This window comes from Capricornis sumatraensis, chromosome 15, assembly GCF_032405125.1.
Source record: "Capricornis sumatraensis isolate serow.1 chromosome 15, serow.2, whole genome shotgun sequence".
In the NCBI taxonomy this organism is placed as follows: domain Eukaryota; kingdom Metazoa; phylum Chordata; class Mammalia; order Artiodactyla; family Bovidae; genus Capricornis; species Capricornis sumatraensis.
The window spans coordinates 69,980,499-70,005,028 of NC_091083.1; the positions used below are offsets into that span (position 1 = coordinate 69,980,499).

Below are 24,530 nucleotides of genomic sequence, written 5' to 3' on the forward strand. Positions count from 1 at the left end.
AGTATGGTCTTGGTAGTGGTCTATATTACAGTCAGTGTTTCTCCCTTGTCTCTTCTACATCCCTTACATTTTTTTCCCCCTTGTAACATTTTTCTCCCTTGTCTCTGGCTCCAAAGTAGAAAGAAAATGATGGTTAATTTATTCCATATTTGCTGCAGGGTTACCATAAAATAAATTAAGCGTATCATTTTGATAATCACTAAAAATATGCCTACAACTTTCTTAAATGTATTGATTGCTAATAAATCATGTCTCTGTTAAGCATGCCTGCTGGCTGGCAAACTTGTGGAATAACAATGTTTGCTTGCCTCGTTAGCAGGCTGATTCTCCTGATGATGTACCAGCCAGTCTGAGGTTACCATGGACAATGATGGCTGCCATGGTGCCTTACATTTATTAAGTGTTTGCTGTGTTCCAGTTTATCCATGATGTCATTATCCCTGCCATCAGCTCCGTGTGGCGTATCATTAGCCTGGTTTACTGCTGAGGAAACAGCCCCCAAGAAGTAAAGTACTTTCTCAAATCATGCAGTTTAAACGAATGTCTGCGGAGAAGGCAACGGCAACCCACTGCAGTACTCTTGCCTGGAAAATCCCATGGACGGAGGAGCCTGGTAGGCTGCGGTCCATGGGGTCGCTAGGAGTCGGACACGACTGAGCGACTTCACTTTCACTTTTCACTTTTCACTTTCATGCACTGGACAAGGAAATGGCACCCCACGCCAGTGTTCTTGCCTGGAGAATCCCAGGGACGGGGGAGCCTGGTGGGCTGCTGTCTATGGGGTCGCGCAGAGTTGGACATGACTGAAGTGACTTAGCAGCAGCAGCAGCTGCTAGAACCCAAAGCCCATGTTTGTGATCCTGTGCTTTAAGTCTCTCAAGGAGACATCTGAAAGCCAGAGTTAAATAACTTTTAATCATCAAAGCAACCTTTAGTTATTTCTAGAAATAAATAGGAAAATTTATAATATTGGCATGTCAGGGCAAGGCAGAAAAGCTCTATTACTAAGTTTTTTTGTATTAAGTAGGAGGTGAGTGGCAGGAGGGGGAGCATTTCTGTAATGTGGGATGTGAAAATTTTTTATAATGTCAACCTAAATTTTTGAAACGATGAATCTTGTTATACTAAGGTTTTTTCTATGTATATTTCTAGTAAGTTAGACGTGTTTTTCTAAGTCGTAAGCTTGGCATAGATCTTAATAGCAGTGTATGGGGGAAAGTTTATAGAACATGCGGGCATGTGTTCAAATCTCAGCTTATACCAGTTGTGTGACTAAACTAGGTGCTTTGAGGCTCAGTTTCCAGGGCAGAGGTGGGAGTGGTGTCCTCATACCAACAAGGAGTTCTGGAACACCAGAAGCCTGTCTTAGAATTCACTCCAGGTTGTTACCTGTACTTCTGACCACTTGGTTATAAATCAGAAGTTTCCAAGACCTATTCCTTGGGTTCAAGTAATTTGCTAGAGCAGCTCACAGAACTCAGTGAAACATTTTACTTACCTGTATATTGGGCTTCCTAGGTGGTACTAGTGGTAAAGAACCTGTCTGCCATGCAGGTCTGATCCCTAGGTCAGGAAGATCCCCTAGAGGAGGGCATGGCAACCCACTCCAGTTTTCTTAGGAGAATCCCATGGACAGAGGGGCCTGGCAGGCTACAGTCCATAGGGTCCACAGCGTCAGACATGACTGAGGTGACTTAGCACACACGCACATTGGTATATTACAGAAAGATGTAACTCAGGAACAGCCAAACACAAGATGTAAAGGAAAAATGTGGGGAAAGGGCACATAGCTTCCATGCCCTCCCCAGGCACGCCACTCTCTCGGCACTTGGAAAGCTTTCCAAAACCCGTCCTTTGGGGTTTTATGGAGCCATTATTACCAAAGTGTGCTTGATTAAATCATTGGTTGTTTGTGATTGACTAAATCTATAGCCCCTCTCCCCTCCCAGGTCTGGTGTTGGGACTGAAAGTTGAAACCCTCTAATCGCTCTAATATCTTGGTTGGTTCTCTTAGCAACATAACATTAACATAAAAAGAGACACCATTATGACTTTCATCACTTAGGAAATTCCAAGGGTTTTAGGAGTTCTTTGCCAGAAACTGGGACAAAGACCAAATATAATAATTCTTATTATAAATCACAATATCACAGTAACCTTAGGCACATTAATTAACTTCACTGATCCCAGATATACTGCATCTACAACAGTGCTTCTCAGTGTTTATATTGCAGACAGATTACCTGGGGATCTTTTAAAAACACAGTCTGCTTCAGTAGGTGTGGGTGAGGCCTGACATTGGGTATTTATAACCAGCTCCCAGGTGGTGGTGCTGCTGCTGGTGGTCCTCTGACCCCACTTTGAGGAGCAGGGGTCTATAACACTGATGAAAGTGAAAAGTGATGTCACTCAGTCATGTCAGACTCTTTGTGACCCTTGGACTGTAGCCTGCCAGGCTCCTCCAAAGGGATTTTCCAGGCAAGACCACTAGAGTGGGTTGCCATTTCCTTCTCCAGGGGGTCTTCCTTCTCCAGGGATCAACCCTGTGTCTCCCACATTGCAGGCAGACTCTACCATCTGAGCCACCAGGGAAACCCTAATATCAGAAATGTATTCTCTCACAGTTCCAAAAGTGAAAGTGAAAGTCACTCAGTCGTGTCCGACTCTTTGCAACCCCATTGACTATACAGTCCATTTAATTCTCCAGGCCAGAATACTGGAGTGGGTAGCCTTTCCCTTCTCCAGGGGATTTTCCCAACCCAGGGATCAAACACAGGTCTCCAACATTGCAGGAGGATTCTTTACCATCTGAGTCACAGGGAAGCCCTGTAACAACGATAGGGACAGAGTAAAGGGACATAGTAGGTGATTGATTAGTTAATCACACTAGGGGATTGTAAGTAGAGAAGGAAGTATGGAAGACCCCTGTAATGATCACTCAAGAAAGCAGGTTTGCTTAACCACAAAATCAAGCAGGCTTGCTTCACAACAAAACCACACAGCAGAAACACGAGACACACTCCAAAACACTAGAGCAATGGCGACATGAGAAAGACGTCCTGCCCAGGGAGGTCTCTAAGTTATCTGCCTCTTGGACTCACAGTGGCTTATAGTAGGTGCTTAACAAATGTTAGCCCTCTTGCCTTTTCCTTCCAACGTGGCCTTTGTTTAAGATGTACTTCTGGAAACATGTATTCCCAGCCTGTCTTATCTCTGTCAAAAGTTCCAGGCTACAGAAGACATGTCACAAGTAATAAGCTCAGGATTAAGCTTTAAAATGAGCTTAATCACATATGAATATAGCTTGGTGACTTAGGAGGTCATCTTGAGGTGTTTGCCCAGAGCTAGGAGTCACTTAGGAATTCTATGAAAACCTTTGTAAGGTGGCCCAAAGGAATCCTCCACTGACCCCTTCCATGAGTTCATTCGCTCTACATTTCTGTAGCCATTATTTGTTGAATACCTGATAGTACCAGACAGGATGTTAGACCCTGGGAACACATGTGCCCTGGTGGCAGCTCACCTTCCAGGCAACGTGCATATAATGATTACAGTATAATACTGTGAAGGTTATAAAGGAGGTGGGTACAGGTTGCAGATGGAGGCATTGAAGGAAGAGACAGACTTCCAGTCCACTTGGAAATCTTCCTTGTGGGGACTAGAAAGATTGAAGTGAGTAGGAATGTCCAAAATGAACAAAAGAACTCTTAGCCAGAGAGAACGGCATATAGAATGGCAACCAAGAGTTTGATGGAACTCTGGAAAAGGCAGGAATTATAGTGTGATTAGAGACTAAGCTTACTGAGCCAGACTGCTGACTGTATTTGTCACGACCAGTAGGGGTGACCTAGACAGCTGGACCAGGGCGGCCTTCTCCTACACCAGCCCAGCAGACACTCCCAGCTACAGTATCGTATCTACTGTACATGCCTAAAATCTTCAAAATCTGAGAATGGAAGAAGCTTCAGCCTCTTCCTTGGCCATCATCTGTAAATCTGCTAAATTCATTTGATTTTTTTTTTTAAGTCCTTTTGTACATTCTTCTCTGATAATCCCAATTTTGGTCTTCATAGGCAAACTTCTCTGATCTCTACTTTGGAGTTCTTTCGATGACATCAGTTATAATGATAAATTATCTGTTGAATTTAATCTTTTTGTCATTCCTATCATCCCTACTAACCCTCATTCCTTTTAGTTCCTTTCTCAGATGGTTGCCCCATTTTTCTTCCCTGACTCACTACTGGAATTCTCGCCTCTCTCCAGTCCCTTTTCTTCCTGAGTCTTGAAACACACAGATAAACTGCCTCAAGTTCCTTTAAAATATGATCATGTACTGCTGCTAAGTCTTTTAAGAGCTTCTTAATACAGGTCAAGGGAGGCATCTAGACTCCTTAGTATGATATGGAAGACCTGGCCGTTTGGCCTTCTCTTGCTGTCCCCCTCTTGAAATTACCTGCCTCTGTGTCCCAGGTGGCACTAGTGGTAAAGAACCTGCCTGCCAGCGCAGGAGACATAGGAGACATGGGTTTGAACCCTGGATCAGGAAGATCCCCTAGAGGAGGGTATGGCAACCCACTCCAGTATTCTTGCCCGGAGAATCCCATGGACAGAGGAGGCTGGCAGGCTGCAGTCTATAGAGAGTTGGACACGACTGAAGCAACTTGGCATGCATGTGTATTGACACCTCTTGCTTTCCTTGACTGAGACACTTCTTTACTCCCGTCTCTGTGAGACTGACTAGTTTTTCTCTGGACTTTCCGCCCATCTTGATTCCTTCTTGAATCCCTTCCTGGCTTTTCCACTTCTGTTTTTAGAGTGGTCCCTTTCTCATGCTTCTTCAGGCTTCTCTGGTGGCTCAGACAGTAAAGAATCTGCCTGCAGTGCTGGAGACCTTGGTTTGATCCCTGGATTGGGAAGATCCTCTGGAGAAGGGAACGGCTACCCACTCCAGTATTCTGGGCTGGAGAATTCCATGGACTGTATAGTCCAAGGGGCCATAAAGAGTCGGACACGACTGAGCGACTTTCACTTTCGCTTCACTTTTCACTTCTTTCTTACGCTCCCAAATAGCATCCCTTGTGTGTGGAGGTTGTTGGCTGGCTGGTTTCCACTCAGCTGTGAGCTCTGCCAGGTCAAGGACCATGTTTTATGCTTTGTGTGTGTGTTGGCAGGTGTGGGGGAGGGAGCAGGTCCCTTTTTTTTTTTCCCTGAAATATTTTAAGGCAACCCTAGATATCATGTAATTTTACCTGAGATATGGAATTTTTATTTTACACAATTGATAATTTATATGAATGAGAGCCTTGGATTTAGGCATTTTTCAAGCTAGAATATATATATGTTTGTTGGTAGTTCAGCCTCATAACCATTAGAAGGCAGAAGTAGCTAATATCAAGGTTTTTCAACCTTGGCACTCTTAACCACTTTGGACCAGAGAACTCTTGCCCAGGGGTGGAGGGGAGGTGTCCTTCTGGCACTGTACGTTGTTCAGCAGCATCCTTGGCTTCTTCCCATTAGATGCCAGTAGGACCTTCCCTCCGCCCCAGTTTTCGTTGTTATTTAGTCTCTCAGTTTTTTCCGACTCATTGCGACCCCATGAACTATAGCCCAGCAGGCTCCTCTGTCCTTGGGATTTTCCGGGCAAGAATACTGAAATGGGTTGCCATTTCTACTTTCAGGGGGAACACCCACAGAAAACCTGCAAAATACCTCGGACAATAGTCTCTTCCTCCCACTCCACCCCTCTGTGGAGAACCACCGACAAAGAGGGAAGCATTTTAGAGATGTCGAGAGCTCAGAGGACTATTCAGTGGGCAGTTGGGAAACTGAGTCCCAGAAAGGAAGCATGCCTTTCTGAGTATTACAGTGCTTCTTCATGCCAAGCTGGAGAAGAAAAGCTGTTTTCCAATCCCCACGCCAGCGTGTGTCCTACTCTCTTACACACAGTTTCTAGAAGCCACCAGAGTGAGGTCAGAGGCTCCCCAAGCTCAGGAAGACTCCCTGTGGTCCTGGTGGGGGCCTCTCACTGAGCAGGAGGGGCGCAGAGCCGGGCTGCCAGGAGATCTGGCAAGGACACGCCGCTGCTAATCTGCAGCCGTGCCCAGCATCTGCCAAGGCGCCCATCGTTCCCCTTTACCAAATATTTATGACGAAGCAGCCCAGGGGATTCTTTCCTCAGGAATGCATCTTGGGTTCTGTAATGGTAAACAAGTAGGATTTGCTTCACAGAAATTACTTTGAAATCAGTTTGGTTTTTTTCCCCAGAAGCCTTCTGCTTTGTATAAAGCAAAGGGACACTGGCATTCAGTTAGTAGCTTTGTTCAAAATGGGCTCCCTGCTTATTTCTCACAACTCAGTTTGCTAAGAAGTACCTCAGAAATTTGGGTGCTAAGAAATTCAGTTCACCACTAAAAAGGCAGATTAGGAGTAGTGGGAAAAAAACTGGTCTGATCAGCCTCTGGCTCTTACTGTCTCTAAGAACTTGAATAGGACATATAACCTCTCTGGGCCTTTTTTTTTTTTTTTTTCTAATCTGTAAAATGAGAATGTAAAATTCATTCCAAGTGTGGTTATGAACATGAAGTGAGAAAGAGTATGCAAAGCACCTAGTGCGGCAATGGGGCATGTGACGCTAATAAATGTGTTTTTTCCTTGTAAGAAAGACCCACTGGGGAGTTCCCTGGTGCCGTAGTGGCTAGGGCTCCAGGCTTTCACAGCGGTGGCCCAGGCTCAGTTCCTGGCTGGGGACCTGAGAACCTACAAACCGCATGGCCAGAATAAAAATGATCCATTAGGAAAGGGACGTAAATCTCTCAGGCCCTTCGTTCTTTGGGACGTGACTCTTTCAGGCCCTTAGTTCTTTACTTGTCCAACAATGGCAAGCCATTCCAGTATTCTTGCCTGAAGAATCCCATGGACAGAGAAGCCTGGCGGGCTACAGTCCATGGGGTCTCATGAGTCGGACACCACTTAGCAACTAATCCACCACCACCAAAATGGTTGCACTGACTATCTGGAAAAATTAACTTTTGAGAAAACGATGATGGCAAAGTACTGCATATATCTGCCAATTGTTGATTATATCTTATTAGTAAAACAACATGGAATCAGTCTTCACAAATGGCACTGTTTTTTAGGATTAGTCAGGTTCCTTTATCACCTCCCGATTTTGAGTCCAGTACCTGTTAGAATATGGTTCTGAAGCATTTTCGCAGAGATGACTGCGTGTTTTCCCAGTGGTTTTTGGTCTGTGCAAGATTGCAGGATGGTTCAGTTCGTTAGTCTCACACTGGAAATGTAAGAGCTGTGTGAGTGCAGCTCTGAAATTCCTTCTGTACTTGCACTGCTGTATTACTGGCTGATGGAAGAAGGGTTAAGAAGTCAGACTTCAAGAAAATGAACATAAGGCCACCTTGGGTCTGTGAGCAGGTTTTTTCTGGTTTCTGTGGCAATCTGCTGAAGCCCTGGAGTCTGAAGGTAGAGTGTGTGGAGCCCAACAGTTGGTGAGGCTGCAGCAGCTTAAAGGAGGACTCTGCTGCTAAAATGTGGAAAGAATGGGAGGAGGAGCCGGTGGCTGTTTGAAGAGTGCAAAGGCAGGACTAGTGAATAAGATGAAAGTGGTACAGACGTAGGTTTAGATCATTCCCTGAAGGCCCTGAAAACAGGTCTTTTCTTTTTTTTTTCTTCTAAACTGAATTTCTGATCTAAAGCAGGCATCCAGGGATGGTTCTGAGAGGAGTGTGAAAACACCTCCCATGCTTTGGGGCTGTGATGATCAGCTCTCTTGCGCCAGGGCAGGTTGATACTTGGAAAGCGGGGGACTGGGATAGGGAAGAAACCACTGATGAAGGAAGGGGAGAGTGGGGGAGAATTCTGGCACTTGTGCTCACCCTCTTGTGTCCATGCTGTGACAGGGTTCTGCTGGGCTCGCCTGACCTTCTAGGCTTATCTGAGAATACAGTATGCTGAGCATTGAAAAGGACTCTTAAAAAAGTCACAGCACAAATAATCACAGAGATTGTCTCATTTTTGAATCTAAAGGTTTTTTTTTTGGTAGGGCGTAGGTGGGAAGAGAAGTGGTAAACTCTATAATTTACCCTTTTAGCCCTGGAAGAGCTTCTTGGCCAGAGAGTCTGTTTAATTTAGACGAAATACTTCTAAGTGATGTGCTAAAGGAAAGGAAACTAACCAGCCACCCCTGAGGTTCAGATGGCTTCATCAAGCGGGATCAGCAAAGGACTCAGGTTTGTGAGTCAGAAACCACGCATCTGAGCCATCTCATTCCAGTTCTTCAGAACACCGCCAGGTGTGAGTGCTGCTTCTGTGAGCATTGCGGGGAATGCAGAGAAAACAGAGGTGCTGAAACTCCAGGCATTTATTTCTGCCATTATATGGATGAGGGTTAATTTTTTTAATATATTAAAAAAAAAATTCTGTAAGTTGTATCAGTCCTGCCAGCCAGGTTCTTCAGAACGTAATCGGAAAGTGTCTTAAGGAGGTTCTTCAAGACAGTGAAGTGAAAAGAAGGAAATGTACCTTTTTACCAGCAGTTACTCCTTGTTCTAGGACTTTCCCCACTGGCTTGTATGGCTGGTTCCAAAAATGAGTGAGACTGTCCACTCAGCTTTCTCGGGGTGAATCCAGAATGCAGTCTCTCTCTGGGCTTCCTGGGAAAGAGCTGGTATATCAGTTAGGAACTGCAGTTGCAGAACACGCGGGGCTTTATTTCTCTCACATAAAGTCAGCCCAGAGGTCAGCAGTACTGGGCTGGACCCTCACAGTGCTGTCCGGAGCCCAGCTGCCTTCTGTCTTTCTATTCCCTTAGCACAGGGCCAGGCTTGTTTGCTTGTTCATGTCGCCCCAAACTCCTTTTTTTATAAAATGCCTGGCTTCTGTTTCCAAGATTGCCTCCTGGTCTCAGATGGTTCCTAGAGTTCTGGTTACTATGTATTCCAAACCGCAGGAGAGCAAAAAGAGGAGGGAACAGGCAGAAGGGGACATGCCCCCTCCTGGAAGTCCCAAGTACTAGTTCACCTTAAGTCTTAACCCAATGTTAGTCACACAGTCTTACCTAGCTATAAGGGAAGAGGTGGTTTGTTTCTTTAAGCTGGGCATATTACCAAATAACTACAGGTTCTATCAGTACGAAATAAGAGGAGAAATCAGGTAGGCAACTGGCAATCTCAACCAGTCAGGATGCTGCCGCTTGGTACACAGAGCATCTGTCTTGGGCAGAGCTTGTCCAGGCCGCCTCAAAGGTCTGAGGCCACCGGTGCCCAGTTCATCCTTCATGGTGCTCCCCAGAACCAGCTGCCTTCCTCAGGCCACACTGCCGCTGCTGGGGTGATGGGGTGGTCACTGACAGAGCACCCATAGGAGCCATAGAAAACGACAGACCTAGTCATTTCCACAGGAGACAGTGGCTTACACGTGGCAGGCACTTGGAGCTTCATGGCCCTCGCCTTCAGCTCATCTGAGATATGGACCTTCCCTGATAGATGAACCTCAGACTTTGGGAGCTTCATGCTTTCAGCTTAAGCCCTGAGTGGGAGTATTAGATGCCACATCCTTGAGGGTTTTTTTTCCCCCCACTCTGAGTCCTTGGAGAATATGTAGTGAGAATGTATAGTAGAAAGAAGCATTTCTTGGGCATACATATATCCCACTCTTGCTGTAAGGCCCATTTTCCCACAGATGCAAGTCTGTAAATTAGTTAAGCTAGCACCTAAACACTGTCTTAAATTTATAGTGCTACTGGAACCCTGAAAGACAGGAAAGAAATCCCATGGGAAAGTGGAAGTAAATTTTTAAAAAGCAACACCTATCATATTGCTTTGCACTCAGTAGATGCTTAGACACTTTGTAGATTCTCACTGCAACTGGAAAATGAGAATACTGAATTAATTTTGGCCATATTTCAGGTTAAATGGGTTTCAGTGGGCCTGTGTCAATGGAAAATGCGTTCAAAATCGCAAACAACAGACATATTAAAAGGCCACTTTTTGGAAAAATGGCCTTTAGGGATCTCATCATTTATAATATATTCCAAGTTCACATCTCTCTTTTTTTTTCTTGCCTCCTTTTTCCCAACATTTCCTAAAGAAAATTTTCAAGTATACAGAAAAGTTGAAAGAACTGTACAGCAAATGCTCATGTCCCCACCGCCTAGATTGCAGTTTACATTCCATTGTATTCACTTTGTCGTGTGTCTGTCCATCTCTCTCTCTCATCCATCCATTTGACTTTTTGATGCATGAAGTAAATTGCAGACATCAGTACAGTTCATGCTTAGCTCTTCAGTATGAGTATCAGTAACCTAGAGTTCAGGCATTTTGCTTTTTAATAAAATTGCACAGAGTGAAACGCCTCAATCTTGAATGCAGCGTTTGATGGATTTGAGCAAATGCATACTCTGTCAGGGCTTCCCTGCTGACCTGCCTGTGATGCGGGAGACCCAGGTTCAATCCCTGGGTCGGGAAGTTCCCCTCGAGAAGGAAATAGCAACCCACTCCAGTATTCTTGCCTGGGAAATCCCACAGACAGAGGAGCCTGGCGGCCTATAGTGCATGGAGTCGCAAAGGGTCGGACACCACTGAGCGACTGACTCTTCCTTCCTTCCTTATACTCTTGTCAAGGTACAGGACTTTACCACCACACCAGAAAGTTCCCTCATGCCCTTTTCCAGTCAGATCCCTTCCCTGCTTCATGAAGGTATCTTGTTCTGAGCTTTTCACCAGCAAGTAAGCTCATCTGGAACCTCGTATCCATGGCCTCAGGCAATGTGTTCTCTTCAGGGCAAAGCTTTCCCTCAGCACACTGTTTGAGAGCTGCCCCTGTTGTAGTAGTCCCTCGTGTGGATGTCTTTTTCCATTCTTCCTGTTGGCAAACTTTCAAGACTGAGGCGATTATGAGTAGAGCTGCTATGGACATTCTTGTGCGAGTCTTTTTCTAGTCGTATGTTTTCATTCTCTTGAGTAGATACTGAGGAGTGGAATTGCTGGCTCATTTGGTAATTGTTCATGGGTTTATTGATAACTGGAATCTTGTCATTGAGTTGAGGGAGAATGTCTTGTATGTCTTCCGAGCTACTTCTTCCGTTTTACAGTCACGGAGATTGAGGCCCAGAGAATAGGTGGAGAAGAGGCCTCGTTAGAGGCACACAGGTTTTCCTCTGAGTATGGACTGGAAACCTATATCTCTTTACTCTGGTGCTCTTTATGTTGTACCTCCTTTCTTACCCCAGAAAGGGGGCAGGGAAATTGGGCTTCTTTCTGAAAGATCATTAGCTATTTCAGGTTTTGCTTAGGGAGAATTACCTGTTAGATATACCCAAATGCAATTTGTTGTGTTTATTACATATGTTTCTGTGATAATCTGGATCTGATCCTGCTTCTCCTCCAGTGTACATTCCTACACATCTTCCAGGATGATCTTTCTGGGACAGAAATCTGGTCATGCTGCCTGTTTTCTGTCAGTTCTGTAGGTCCTGCAGGATAAAGTCCAGCCTCTAGTTGAGTCTGCGAGGGTCTTGCTCACCTCTCTTCGCTCACCTGCCATTTCCTTGCCCACCCCCTGCAGCCTATCCTGTGTCATGTTCATTTCTATCTCCATGCCTTTAAATCTCTTGTCTGGAATGCCATTCCCGCCTTTGTCTCTCTGATAAATTCCTTCTCATCCTTCAAAGCTTGACTCATCCAGACCCTGTCAGGGAGTCAATTATTATTTCTTTTTTAAACAGATATATCTCTGATAGCTAACTGTTACCGTGCTGTTTAGTTAGGATGTCAAATGCAGTATTAGTTGAATGCCTGGCACGAGGCTAGACACTGCAGGTGTGGCAGTGAATAAGATGTGGTCCCTGCCCTGGAGGAGCGCACCATCTGTTGGGGAGATGCACGCAGCAAGAGTGGTTTCAGTACTGCGTCCACAGTATTCATGGACCAGCAGTGCAGGGGTCTCCCCTCCCCACAGCCTTCCAGGCGTCAGCTATTTTGAAAACTTTATCAAATGAAACTATCTCATGATTTTATTGGTAGTGCTAAGAAAGCTGAATGCTTTTTTAATATTCTTACTGGGTTTTTTTTTTAACTCGAGGAAAATAATCAAGTTGTATTATAGTGGAACTAATGAAGTCACTTCCTAGTTATTAATAGCTGAGAAACTCTAGGAGACAATTTTTTTTTTTCCCTGAGTCTCTAGTTTCATATCTGTAGAATGGGGAGAATAATAAACATGTTTCAAAAGGATTGTTGTGAGAATTAAATAAAGTAATACATGCAGAGCACACATAGGCACATAGCAGGTTTACAGTAAATGTTGCCTGTTTAAGTCCTCAGTCTCTAGCCCAGTGCCTGCCAGGATTCAGCAAATGTTTGTGAAGAATAGGAATGTATGTATTTTGTGTATGTGTTAAAAGGGACTATACATAAATGCTAACACAGATCCATCTGTCTTGAGAAAAGTGTTCGATTTGACTTGCATCAATATTCAACTGGAGTGGCTGAGCACACACGCGTGACTCTTCTAGGGTTACCACACCCCCTGCTAGGCAGATGTCCATTATGACGAAACGTAAAAAGGGAAAAAAACAATAACAGAGACAGAGGAGTGTGATGTTATGGCTTAATTTGACAGGGTCTCCTGCTACTTCAGCTGCCAGTGCCAGGCATGGAACAGATTAATCTGTATTCCAGCACACCCCTACTGAAATCAAGATCGATCTAATTAGGGTATTTTAAACATCCTGTTTGCATCTAGAGTCTTACCAGAAAGCAGGATGTCTCTCCATCTGGGGGAGCTCAGAGGGGAGGTGGGCAGCAAGGTTCAGCAATAAAAGAGAGATGGTTTTAATTCTGGAAATGAGGGAAGACCACTTCTGTGTGATTTCCTTAAAACAAAAGAGCTAATGGCCTCAAATGTTCCATGGAAACAAAGGCAGCTCTGCAGCATGGCCTGGAATTTTAAACTGGCCCTGCAGAATCTTGCCTTGACATGGGCCTGATGGTTGAAGTCCAGGGACCATTTCCATGCTAAGAATAGAACTCTGGCTGACCCATATCATTCTTAACCATTTGGGCTGCTGGAAGGAGATGTAGGCTCTGAAGCTGGGTAGGCAGCCCAGCCCTGAATTTATTCCCCCATGAGCCATGCTGGGCCAACATTTAAATGCCAGGCCATCAGAATATTGGTTAGAGGCCACTTTCCATAGTCCAGTATGTCTGCTTATCCTTGATCTGCACCCTTCCCTGACCTTGCCAACCTAATTACCTCTTTTCTGTTTTTCAACTTTTAATTTTTTTATTGGTGTAGAGCCGATTAACAATGTCGTGAGAGTTTCAGGTGAGCAGCAAAGGGACTCAGCGAAACGTATACATGTATCCATCCTCTCCCCAACCCCCCTCCCACCCAGGCTGCCACATTAATTACCTTTTATCCCCCTTCCCTCCCACCACACTGATCTCTTCCCAGTTCTTGGCCTGTACCCTGTGCACTCCAGCTTCATGCCTTTGCGTCATGCTTGTCCATCTGCTTGGAATACCATTGTTCCCATTGCTCTTCTCTTGCCTGCTTCTCTTCTTCAAGGCTCAGCCCAAGTGCCATCTTGCCTACCAGTTGCCCCAGGTATCCTCGCTGGAAGAGTATTTGCCTCACTAGTAGTTTCTGCCCCTTTCCCCTTCACTGTCACTTTCTATCAAGTAATTTTAGACATAATATACCTGAGTCACCTAGAGGGCAGAATTCTTGTCTGCTTGTCTCGGTCCCCAAACTCTGTATCTTGTACGTTGTAGGAGTCTATCTTACGAATAAATGAATTAGTGTCCATTCCTATGCCAGAGACTATCGTGTGGCCCAGCTCAGCTGGTTAGTGCATCCTATTCCTTTCTGGTGAATATGATCTTCCCCCTGCCTCATGGGACCAAAACGCCAACAGAGATGCAAGTGGGACCCCTGCGAAATCCAGAGTCATGGAAAGAGGAGGAAGTCACCTTTGGAGATTGTTACTCTTCACCTTGTCACCTTCTTCCCTGTTTTCCATTCCCACCCCAGTCCTCACCTTGGGAGACTCGTTAATGTAAATAGTAGTCCATGTGTCCCAGGATTCGAGAATGTGATCCAGATCTGTGCTTCAGGAATTAAATGTGCTCCTAGAACCCAAAATCCTAGCTTCGGTCTACAACTTAACCACTAAACACTTGGAGCTGTGAGCTCACAGACGTTTCCTTGCCGTGTAATACACCCAGCCTTGCTCATAAGACGCTGCAGAATAGCTTCTCTAGAGGGGAGCATCCTCCTTCATCTCTGCAGGCCCATCTCTGCAGTACATTGCCGGGCACATAGTGGGCACTCAGAAGTTTGAGTAAAGGAATGGCTGGTGTATGTCCTACTTTGTGCCCTGCGATTAGTTGTCTGTGATTATGAAACTCATAAAGGAGAACATCTTTTTCATTTCCTCTGCAGATCATGTGTTGTGTTTTCAGCTCTTGCAGCAAGATCAAAAGGCAAATGATTACCATGGCAAAGTATGTTTAGTTTTATTAAAAGAAAGGACCATCTCTGCTTAGATGTGCCGTGTCCTTCAGCCTACTGGTAAATAGCCACTGCCCACCTCAGGGCTGCCCACAGGTCTCCCAGAATCTTGTATTATTTGGCTCCTATAAAGGCAACCACACATAAAGCTCTTTATTTTAATTTATTGTGGGATTAAAGAGTCTGAATGAAGTTGGCCTTGTTCCATTTTAGGGTTAGAACAAATCTTGAGTTGTAGAAAATAGCCCTACCAGCTGAGAAAGTCAAGTGATTCAAGTTCCTATTTTTCTCAGCAGGAGCTAGATAGACCAACTTGTTTACAGGCCTGGGTGGCTGAGAGAACTCCTCACAGAGTTGATGTTAGCCTATTGGGATCTGGACCATTCTTCTTTAAGAATAAGGATGGGAAATGCAGTTCCATCTTACTCTCTACAAAATTGGCACACACTGCATGTAAGAGGCTGGTTAGAGTGATGGCCACAGTCTGGTTGTACCATTCTGGAAAGACTTCTTATCTGGGTTCTTAACCCAAAGAGTCATCCCTAAGAGATGAGAACACTCTGACGTGTGTGTGTGAGAGAGACAATAGCATACATCAGGGTTCATCAGATTCTCAAAGGTGTTTATCATGATTTTAAGAAGAAAAAAATGTGGTGGGGGTGGGAGGGGTGCCACAAATTGCAGATGTAGATTCCACTGGCCTGGAAAGTGACTTTTGACCAGAAGCAAATCACATCCTTTATCAGGTCTATTGTTTCTATACTCAGGAGAGGAGTTGAACTGAAGATTTCTGATTCTCCTTTCAGCTCTGAAAATGACAGAATCCTTACTGACCCTAGAGAATCAAACTTTTAGCCTTGCATATGCACCAGAGCTTCCCTGGTGACTCATCTGAAGAATCCGCCTGCTATGCAAGAGACCTGGGTGCAATCCCTGGGTCAGGAAGGTCCCCTGGAGAAGGGAATGACAACCCACTCCAGTATTCTTACCTGGAGAATTCCATGGACAGAGGAGCCTGGCAGTCCATAGGGTCGCAAACAGTCGGACACAACTGAGCGACTTTTTTTTTTAATATACCTGGGGGGCATCTAACTCATTGGTAATCACTCTTGAGAGACCCTGAAGAGTTGAGCTGGGGGAAGAATGGGCCAGAGCCACCCTTCTAAAGCATATGCTCTTTTCTTCCTGGGCCCTGCCGCAGAGATTGTTCTCTGCAGTGGGAGCCACCACCTCTACCCTGACTGTGTTGACAGCTCCATAGCCATCCTTCAGCTCCATTTTATCCTGTCGAAATGACAGAGCAGCTGAGCAGTGTTGGCCAGCAGATAAACCTGTTATCTCCTCTGCTTTCTGTGCCAGCAGCTCTCCCCATCTCCTTGGTCCATGAAAAATTGACACCACCTTGGGCTGAAATCTGTTCCTAGGGAAGCTACATTTATTAGTGGCTAATGAAACCATGTGTGTGTGTTTGTGCTCACGTACAGGCACAAAACTTGGGGTAGATGAAGTATTTTCCTATCTGGCAGGCACCAGTGACCTACAGCCAGCCACAACACTCAGAGAAAGAGAGAGACGGAAAGAACATAGACAGATTCAGGTCTCCTGAAATAGGCAGCCTGTCCTTTACTTAAAAATCCCAGGCAAACAGGTATATATCATTTGTTCTTAGAGCACCACTGCAATTGGTCAAGGTATCTCCTGCTCCAGGCTGTGATGAGTTATGGAAATGCATGTTAATATTATCTAGTTCCAGGAAAAATGATCCTTCTTGTTTATTACATTTTCTTTTGTGAAAATTATAGCTCCTGATACTTTCTCTGTGCCACCAGCACTCCATACCTCATCTTGTTGAGACATACAAAGAACATTCTCTTGGGAATTCCTTGACCATCCGGTGGTTCAGTTCAGTTCAGTTCAGTTCAGTCGCTCAGTCATGTCCGACTTTTTGCAACCCCATGGGCTGCAGCATGCCAGGCCTCTCTGTCCATCACCAGCTCCCAGAGTCTCCCCAAATTCACGTCCACTGAGTCAGTGATGGCATCCAACCATCTCATCCTCTGTTGTTCCCTTCTCCTTGCTCCTTCAATCTTTCCCAGCATCAGGGTCTTTTCCAGTGAGTCAGTTCTTTACATCAGGTGGCCAAAGTATTGGAGTTTCAGCTTCAACATCAGTCCTTCCAGTGAACACTCAGGACTAATCTCCTTTAGGATGGACTGGTTGGATCTCCTTGTAGTTCAAGGGACTCTCAAAAGTCTTCTCAAACACCACAGTTCAAAAGCATCAATTCTTTGGTGCTCAGCTTTCCTTATAGTCCAACTCTCACATCCAACATGACCACTGGAAAAACCATAGCCTTGACTAGACAGACCTTTGTTGGCAAAGTAATGTCTCTGCTCTTTACTGTGCTGTCTAGGTTGGTCATAACTCCCCTTCCAAGGAGTAAGAGTCTTTTAATTTCCTGGCTGCAGTCACCATCTGCAGTGATTTTGGAGCCCCCCAAAATAAAGTCTGCCACTGTTTCCACTGTTTCCCCAATCTATTTCCCATGAAGTGATGGGACTGGATGCCATGATGTTAGTTGAGCTTTAAGCCAACTTTTTCACTCTCCTCTTTCACTTTCATCAAGAGGCTCTTTAGTTCCTCTTCACTTTCTGCCTTAAGGGTGGTGTCATCTGCATATCTGAGGTTATTGATATTTCTTCCAGCAATCTTGATTCCAGCTTGTGCTTTCTCCAGCCCAGCATTTCTCATGTTGTACTCTGCATATACGTCAAATAAATAGGGTGACAATATACAGCCTTGACGAACTCCTTTTCCTATTTGGAACCAGTCTATTGTTCCATGTCCAGTTCTAACTGTTGCTTCCTGACCTGCATACAGGTTTCTCAAGAGGCAGGTCAGGTTGTCTGGTATCCCCATCTCTTTCAGAATTTTCCACAGTTTGTTGTGATCCACAGAGTCAAAGGCTTTGGCATAGTCAATAAAGCAGAAATAGATGTTTTTCTGGAACTCTCTTGCTTTTTTGATGATCCAGCAGATGTTGGCAATTTGATCTCTGATTCCTCTGCCTTTTCTAAAGCAGCTTGAACATTTGGAAGTTTACGGTTCACGGTACTGTTGAAGCCTAGCTTGGAAAATTTTGAGCGTTATTTTGCTAGTGTGTGAGATGAGTGCAGTTGTGCAGTAATTTGAACATTCTTTGGCATTGCCTTTCTTTGGAATTGGAATGAAAACTGACCTTTTCCAGTCCTGTGGCCACTGCTGAGTTTTCCAAATTTGCTGGCATATTGAGTGCAGCACTTTCACAGCATCATCTTTTAGGATTTGAAATAGCTCAACTGGAATTCCATCACCTCCACTAGCTTAGTTCATAGTGATGCTTCCTAAGGCCCACTTGACTTCACATTCCAGGATTTCTGGCTCTAGGTGAGTGATCACACCATTGTGATTATCTGGGTTGTGAAGATTTTTTTTGTAGTCTTCTGTGTATTCTTGCCACCTCTTCTTAATATCTTCTGCTTCTGTTAGGTCCATACCATTTCTGTCCTTTATCAAGCCCATCTTTGCGTGAAATGTTCCCTTGGTATCTCTAATTTTGTTGAAGAGATCTCTAGTCTTTCCCATTCTATTGTTTTCCTCTATTTCTTTACATTGATCGCTAAGGAAGGCTTTCTTATCTCTCCTTGCTATTCTTTGGAACTTAGGATTCCGCTAACAGGGCCCCGAGTTTGATCCCTGGTCAGAGAACGAAGATCCTGCAGGCTGCTAGGCCCAGCCAAAAAGAGGAACATTTTCTTACAGTTCCTCATCCATCTTAATCAGGAAGGTGAAACAAGGGAATTATTGAGAAGTTCAGTATTTTGTAGAACTGCTCCATTCTTTATTTGGACTCTACTAGAAATTAGTTCTGGAAAGAGTGATTCAGTAAAAGAGAAAAAAGGGGTTGTTAGTCATGTCTTACCTGCAGATGGCCTTTCACTTCATTTTCCTCTCATTGGAACTGCTGAGTTTTTCCTTCATCCACATTTGCACAGTGCCTATCTTTTGGACTCAGTGAGCCCCTCATGAAGCACATTTTTGGGCTTTGCACAGTTTAGTTTCTGATCTCTTATTAAAAGCTTTGGATTACCTTTTACATGTGGGAAGCATGTAACCTGTTAGGAAAAGTTTACGTTTTGGAGTCAGACAACATGAGCTCAAATCTCAGCTCCCACCACTCTCTGAAGGACATGACCTTAAGTAAGTTGATTAACCACACTGACACTTGGATTCTGCATTATAATACAGAAAAAGGAGTAGTACCTTTCTCATAGCTTACTAGTGAAGATTCATTGAAAATATTGTATGCAGACTCAATCCTGCTGTTATAGATACACAGTCAACTGGTGACAGTTATTATTGTACCCTGCTTACTTTTGCTTTCAGATAGGATTTTGAAGCAATTTACAGCAAAACACTGTGGCGATGCTAAATCTTGGCTTCGAGTAAGAATTTGTCAAGACAGATGTCAAACTGGGGGAAATATTTGCAGTATAAAAGACAAAAGGGTAATATTCTTAATTCATAAAGAGCTCATAGAAATCAAAATTGGCAAAGGATGTAAGGCCAAGCACTTCACACACAGAGCAGTACAAGTGGTCAGTAAACATCAGCAAAGGAGTTCGACCATATTCATAACAAAAACAAAAACGTGCTAATCCAAAGAAGATTCCATTTTTCACCTACCAGGTTGTCATAATTTCTAAGTTGGATAATATCCAACCTGAGTGAGGATATGAGAAAACGGATACTCTTTTACAATATGCTTCCACTCTCAATGTGTATATGTGATATATGTGTATGTTCATGTTACACAGCACATAGCTACATGCACATACTGGTTAATTAACTTACTTAAGGTCACGTTCTTGAGCAAGTGGTGGGAGCTTCGATTTAAACCATGTTGTCTGACTCCAAAATGTAAGCTTTTCCTACTAAGTTGCATGCTTCCCACACAATAAAGATAATCATCAAAACTTTTTATATGTATAGAATGCATACGTACACACACTGAGAGTGAAAGTCAATTGATACAGCCTTCTTGGAAGACCATTTGTCAGTGTCTTTCCAAAAAAAATTTTTTTTCTGGGTTTCTCTGTCCTTTATTTCCCATAGGCAAATCTATATACCTCAGTTGAATTGGCCTGGTAATAGTTTGGGCTTCTTTTTGAAATATTTTGTAGACCAAGTTATCTCCAGCTTCTAGGAAACAATATATACAGTAAAAACAGACCAGTGTGTTTCTGTCTTCAGTATCCCCTTGCTCCACACACCCCCCCACCGCAACCCTGTGCCTGTAGAAGTGATGTCTCTTCCTGCTGTAATAGCATGGGCCCTAGGTCAGTCCATCTGTGCTTTCTTTTAGTTTTTCAACATTATGTATGTCAAGAGCTTTTGACTCACCCACTTCCAGCGCTGCTGCTGCTGCTAAGTCACTTCAGTCGTGTCCAACTCTGTGTGACCCCATAGACGGCAGCCCACCAGGCTCCCCCGTCCCTGGGATTCTCCAGGCAAGGACACGGGTGCGTGCAAAAGTGTATCCACGCCAGAAATAAAGGTATAAGTGCCACAATGTGTGTTCATGGATTTTCACTGTGGCATTATTTCTAACAGCAAAAACAAAACAACCCAAAACTGGAAACCATGTAAAATAACCACCTTTGGGGACATACTAGTTAAATTATGATAAATAAGTTAGGCGAAATTCTGCATAATCATTTAAAATAAAAAATGTGTTGATATGGAAAGATATAGAAAACCTGTGTGTGTGTGTGTGTGTGTGTGTGTGTGTGTGTGTAGATACATTTTTTTCCCCTCCCCTGTAAATATACACAAGATACTTAGTAGTTTTTTGTCGTTTGGAAGAGATGAGCAGGGTAGTGAGAGGAGTGGGTGTGTGGAAATGTATTGGTACATGCTCAGTGAATAATTGTTAAGGACATTTATACCTTTTTGTATAGTTTGGTTTTTAACCATAACTATATAACCATTAATGATGCATCCATCACTGATTTTAAAAATTCATTGGTGGAGGACAGAAGAGATCAATAGTAAAGCAGTTTTTAAAAATTGATTCCTGTGGTTGAAAATAGACTCATCTTTGAGCTTCCTGGTAGCCAAAGCAAAGCAGGAACTCAGGTAAACAAAAAATTGATCAGGAAAGAGAAATATTTTCCTGATCTTGATCTCTGAAAGGAATCTAGCAGCCAAGGATTGGGCTAAATTCTTATCTAGTATTGTCTGTCTCCAGCTTAAAATTCACTTGTGGATTTTTGTGACTTCTCTCTCCAGACTCTTCCCCACCTGACTGGCGTCGCCTCCCTCGCGTGCATGTGACACTCCATCCACACTGGCCTTTGCATATGTGGTGCCCTCTTCCTGGACTGCTCTCTCTCCTCTACCTAGTTGTCAGCCGTGACCTGTTTGTTTGGTTTGCTTTTATGATTTTCAGTTGTTCCTTGCCTCCAGTGGGAATCCCTCTAGGTCCGCTGTGCTTCGTCTGTGCACCTCCCATCCCTCTGCCGACCTCAGCGATGAAACTTGGCACACTGCACTGCAGTTCTGTTGTTTTCCCCATGAAATGAGCACCTCCTTAAGGTTAGGGATACTGTGTTTGGAAGCTCTGATCACCAAGTGCTTGTCAAGCACAGAGATCAGTGGTCAGTGAATAACTGAGTGAGTCATCTGAAGTTTGAGTTCTGCCTCTTTTCACCAGTTAGCTGTGTGGACAAGTCACTTCTCTCTGGACCTCGATTTTTCTATCAGTACAATGAAAGATTTGGCCCAGATAATCTGTGAGATCTCCGGGCTGATCTTTTTTTTCCTTCCTCTGTGGTTGTCAGATTGTCATACACACATATATACACACAAACATGGAGGTTGTTAACAGTTGTCATGCTGAGTAATTTCAAAGTTTCAGAACTAAGCTTGTTAAAATTCACTGCTTTTATTATGACCTGTCCCACATCTGTTCACCAGCTGAAGAGATCAGAGCCACATCCGGTTGTTTGGCCCAAGGTTACAGAACTGATTATATCCCCTCGTCTTCCTTCCTGTAATCTTTTCCCCTTGATATACACAGAAGTTGTTTGTGTGGTTTTTTTTTTTTTTGCCTGCCATGAGCCTCCAAAGACGTCGTTTCTTGTTCTGCTTTGTCGCCCTGAGCTGAGCCGTCTTGGTTCACTGTCCTTACCTTAGGTTCAGGATGTTTTTTCTCATCTCTCCCCACTCCTGTTCCCTTCCTCTTCCTTTGTGTTCAGGATGGAGATTAAAACACCTCAATCCCAGCTTCACAACAAAAGTTAGCAGAAAGATATTGGGGTGACCCTGGAGTCACCTTGAGAAGCTGTTTAATACCTCTCTCTCTCCAGCGTATTTTATGAAAAACTTTACCCTTAAAAAAGTGAATCTACTGATTAGAGATCATTTATTCAAACTCATGCCTCCCTAGGAAAAAAAGTCATCCACTCATTCCCAAATGCAAAATATCTTTAAGAACCATTTTGTAACTGATGAGTGTATTACCAATGCAGGGGTGCTCTTACTCTGAACTTGGGATAGGCACTGTGTACAAAAGGTGAAAGCTATACAAAGGCATTTGAAAAATACCAAGAATTCAAGAGTGGTTTGTTTGTCTGGTTCTCCCCACCTCCCACCACTACCACCAAAAACTTGCACTGAAAACCTCCTTTCTTCCCATACATTCAGCAAGAATTTCTGAAGCACCTACTATGTGCCAGGCATTGTTGTGAGGCCAGGAATATATCAGTGAACAAAGCAGACTAAAATCCCTTCCTTCAAGGGGCTTATTTCTAATTGAAGGGCAGCAGTAAACAAAACAAATAAGTAAGTTCCACAGCATGCATGCTCAAGGGAAGAATAAAGCTGGTAAGACTTGGAAATAGGCAGCACTGGGGCTTTTCGTTTTTAAATAGGGCAGCCAAAGAAAAGCCTCATTGAGAAGAGGACAGCTGAGTAGGACTGGGTCTGAGGACTGAGCCACGCAGATATCCTGGTGAGGAGTAGCTCAGGCAGGGAGAACAGTAAGCACGGAGGCCCCAGGACAGGAGCGTGTCTGGCAGTAGAAAGCAGCATTTAGTCTGAGTGAGTTGGGGCTCAGTAGAGGGTTTTACACGGAGCAATGATAGGGTGTGACTTAGGCTTTAACTGACTGCTCTATGGAGATCATGGCGAAGGGGTGGGTGCAGAGTCCCACAAGCAGGCTGTTAGTATTCCCAATACTGTGCGCCAGAGTTATGAAGGGCGTGGGGGGGCAGCAGTAAGAAGGGATGGAATTCTGGATGTAATTTGAAGGTACAGCTGACAAGGTTTCTGTGGGATGTGTGAGAAAGGGGAGAATCAAGGGTATCGCCGCTGTGTTTGACTTAAGAAACTGGAAAGCATGGTTGCCGTTAACTCAGTGGATAAGACTGTGGGCACAGGTCTAAGGAGAAGGGTCTGGAGCTTGTTTTTGGACGTGTTCAGTTCAAAGGACCTGTTAGACAACCATGTGGAGAGAGCAGGTAGACGGATGAATGCATAAACCTGTGTTCAGAAAACAGAACTGACCTGTAGAGTTTGGGAGCAGTCAGCACAGTAAGTGGCCCAGTGGTAAAGAATCTGCCTGCCAATGCAAGAGACACAAGAGAGGTGGGTTCGATCCCTGAGTCAGGAAGATCCCCTGGAGTAGGAAGTGGCAACCCACTCCAGTATTATTGCCTAGGAAAATCCCATGGACAGAGGAGCCTGGGATCAGTTCCTGGGGTCACAAAAAGTCAGACACAACTGGGCACACACGCATGCAGCTAGTCTTTAAAGCTGTGGGACTAGATGAGATCCCCAGGGAGGTGAATGCAGCTAGAAGAAGGTGAGTGACTCTCGCATTAGGAGATTGGGGAAAGGAAGCATTGAGGAATGCTTCTGATATAAGTGAGGAAAAAAACAAATACAAAATTGTATCTGTGCTACCATAAGAATTCTTCCTTGTGACTTTAATAATCAGATGACTTTTTGAGAACCCACGGTAAATTTGGCATATGAAGGTGTTCTTCACTCGGTTTTCAAAACAGAATGTTTGTTGCCCACACTGTGGGCATTTTATTTCAAAATAAACATTTTTCTGCCTCTCCTTTTCAAGGTCATTATTCTTGATTTTTAAAAATTCTTTTTAAAGAAAAGAACCTCTTAACAGCTAAAGTCTATAATATACCCTTCAATTACCCTCTTCTGCCCTGGCTAGAATAATAGTATCTCATAATAGAAGCCCATAGGTTATGTGAACTGAAAAAAAACACAGTTATCGTTTTGAAGTACTTACTATCCAGCTGTCTTTAAACAGGTAAGGATTATAGCTGCACCAGAATGTAAGTGATAGCTCTGGAACCCCATCATATTTCTGATTTAATTCTGGGATATTTGCTTGGGAAAGTTTTAAGATGATTTGAGAGTATGATGGAACGTGTATTATTTGTTCATCACGTGCTCCCCTCATGGTTAGTTTCATACACTGTTCACGGGTTATTTCTGTAAATGGGGAGATTAGTTTGAGGTCTGTTGTGAACAATAGAACTCAATTAATTCCAGGCAGAACAGAAATTCCAACTTAGTTTTGATTCAGTTGCTCAAGTTGTCCTTGGGGATGTAATCCCCTTTGAATATATTTCTTTTGCTGTCTGTGAAAATCAGTTTAGTTTTCCATTGACACAGTTTAGGTTCTTGTCTTATTAATCAATAGCAGCAGTCAGGAAAGGCCTACTTATTCCTCCTTCAATAGAACCAGATCAGGCTTGAAGAGAGGTAATAATTACTGCTCTGATCACAGCATGTTCTCTCTTCTCCTTCCCAACCCAGAGCATGTCTGTTCGATCCTCGCTTCCCTCCTGCGGAACCTGAGAGGGCAGCAGCGGACCCGGCTTCTGAATAAATTCACTGAAAATGACAGTGAGAAGGTAGGCGCTTGGTGGACT

General features: G+C 44.0%; 1 protein-coding gene across 1 annotated transcript in view; it reads left to right on the plus strand.

Moving 5' to 3' along the window:
* CTNNBL1 (catenin beta like 1) overlaps positions 1–24,530 on the plus strand; it is a 161,081-nt gene that overhangs the window by 109,330 nt on the left and 27,221 nt on the right. The window contains exon 12 of the mRNA XM_068987209.1: positions 24,415–24,512. Coding sequence (XP_068843310.1) covers positions 24,415–24,512 — 98 coding nt within the window. The remainder of the gene's footprint in view (positions 1–24,414; positions 24,513–24,530) is intronic.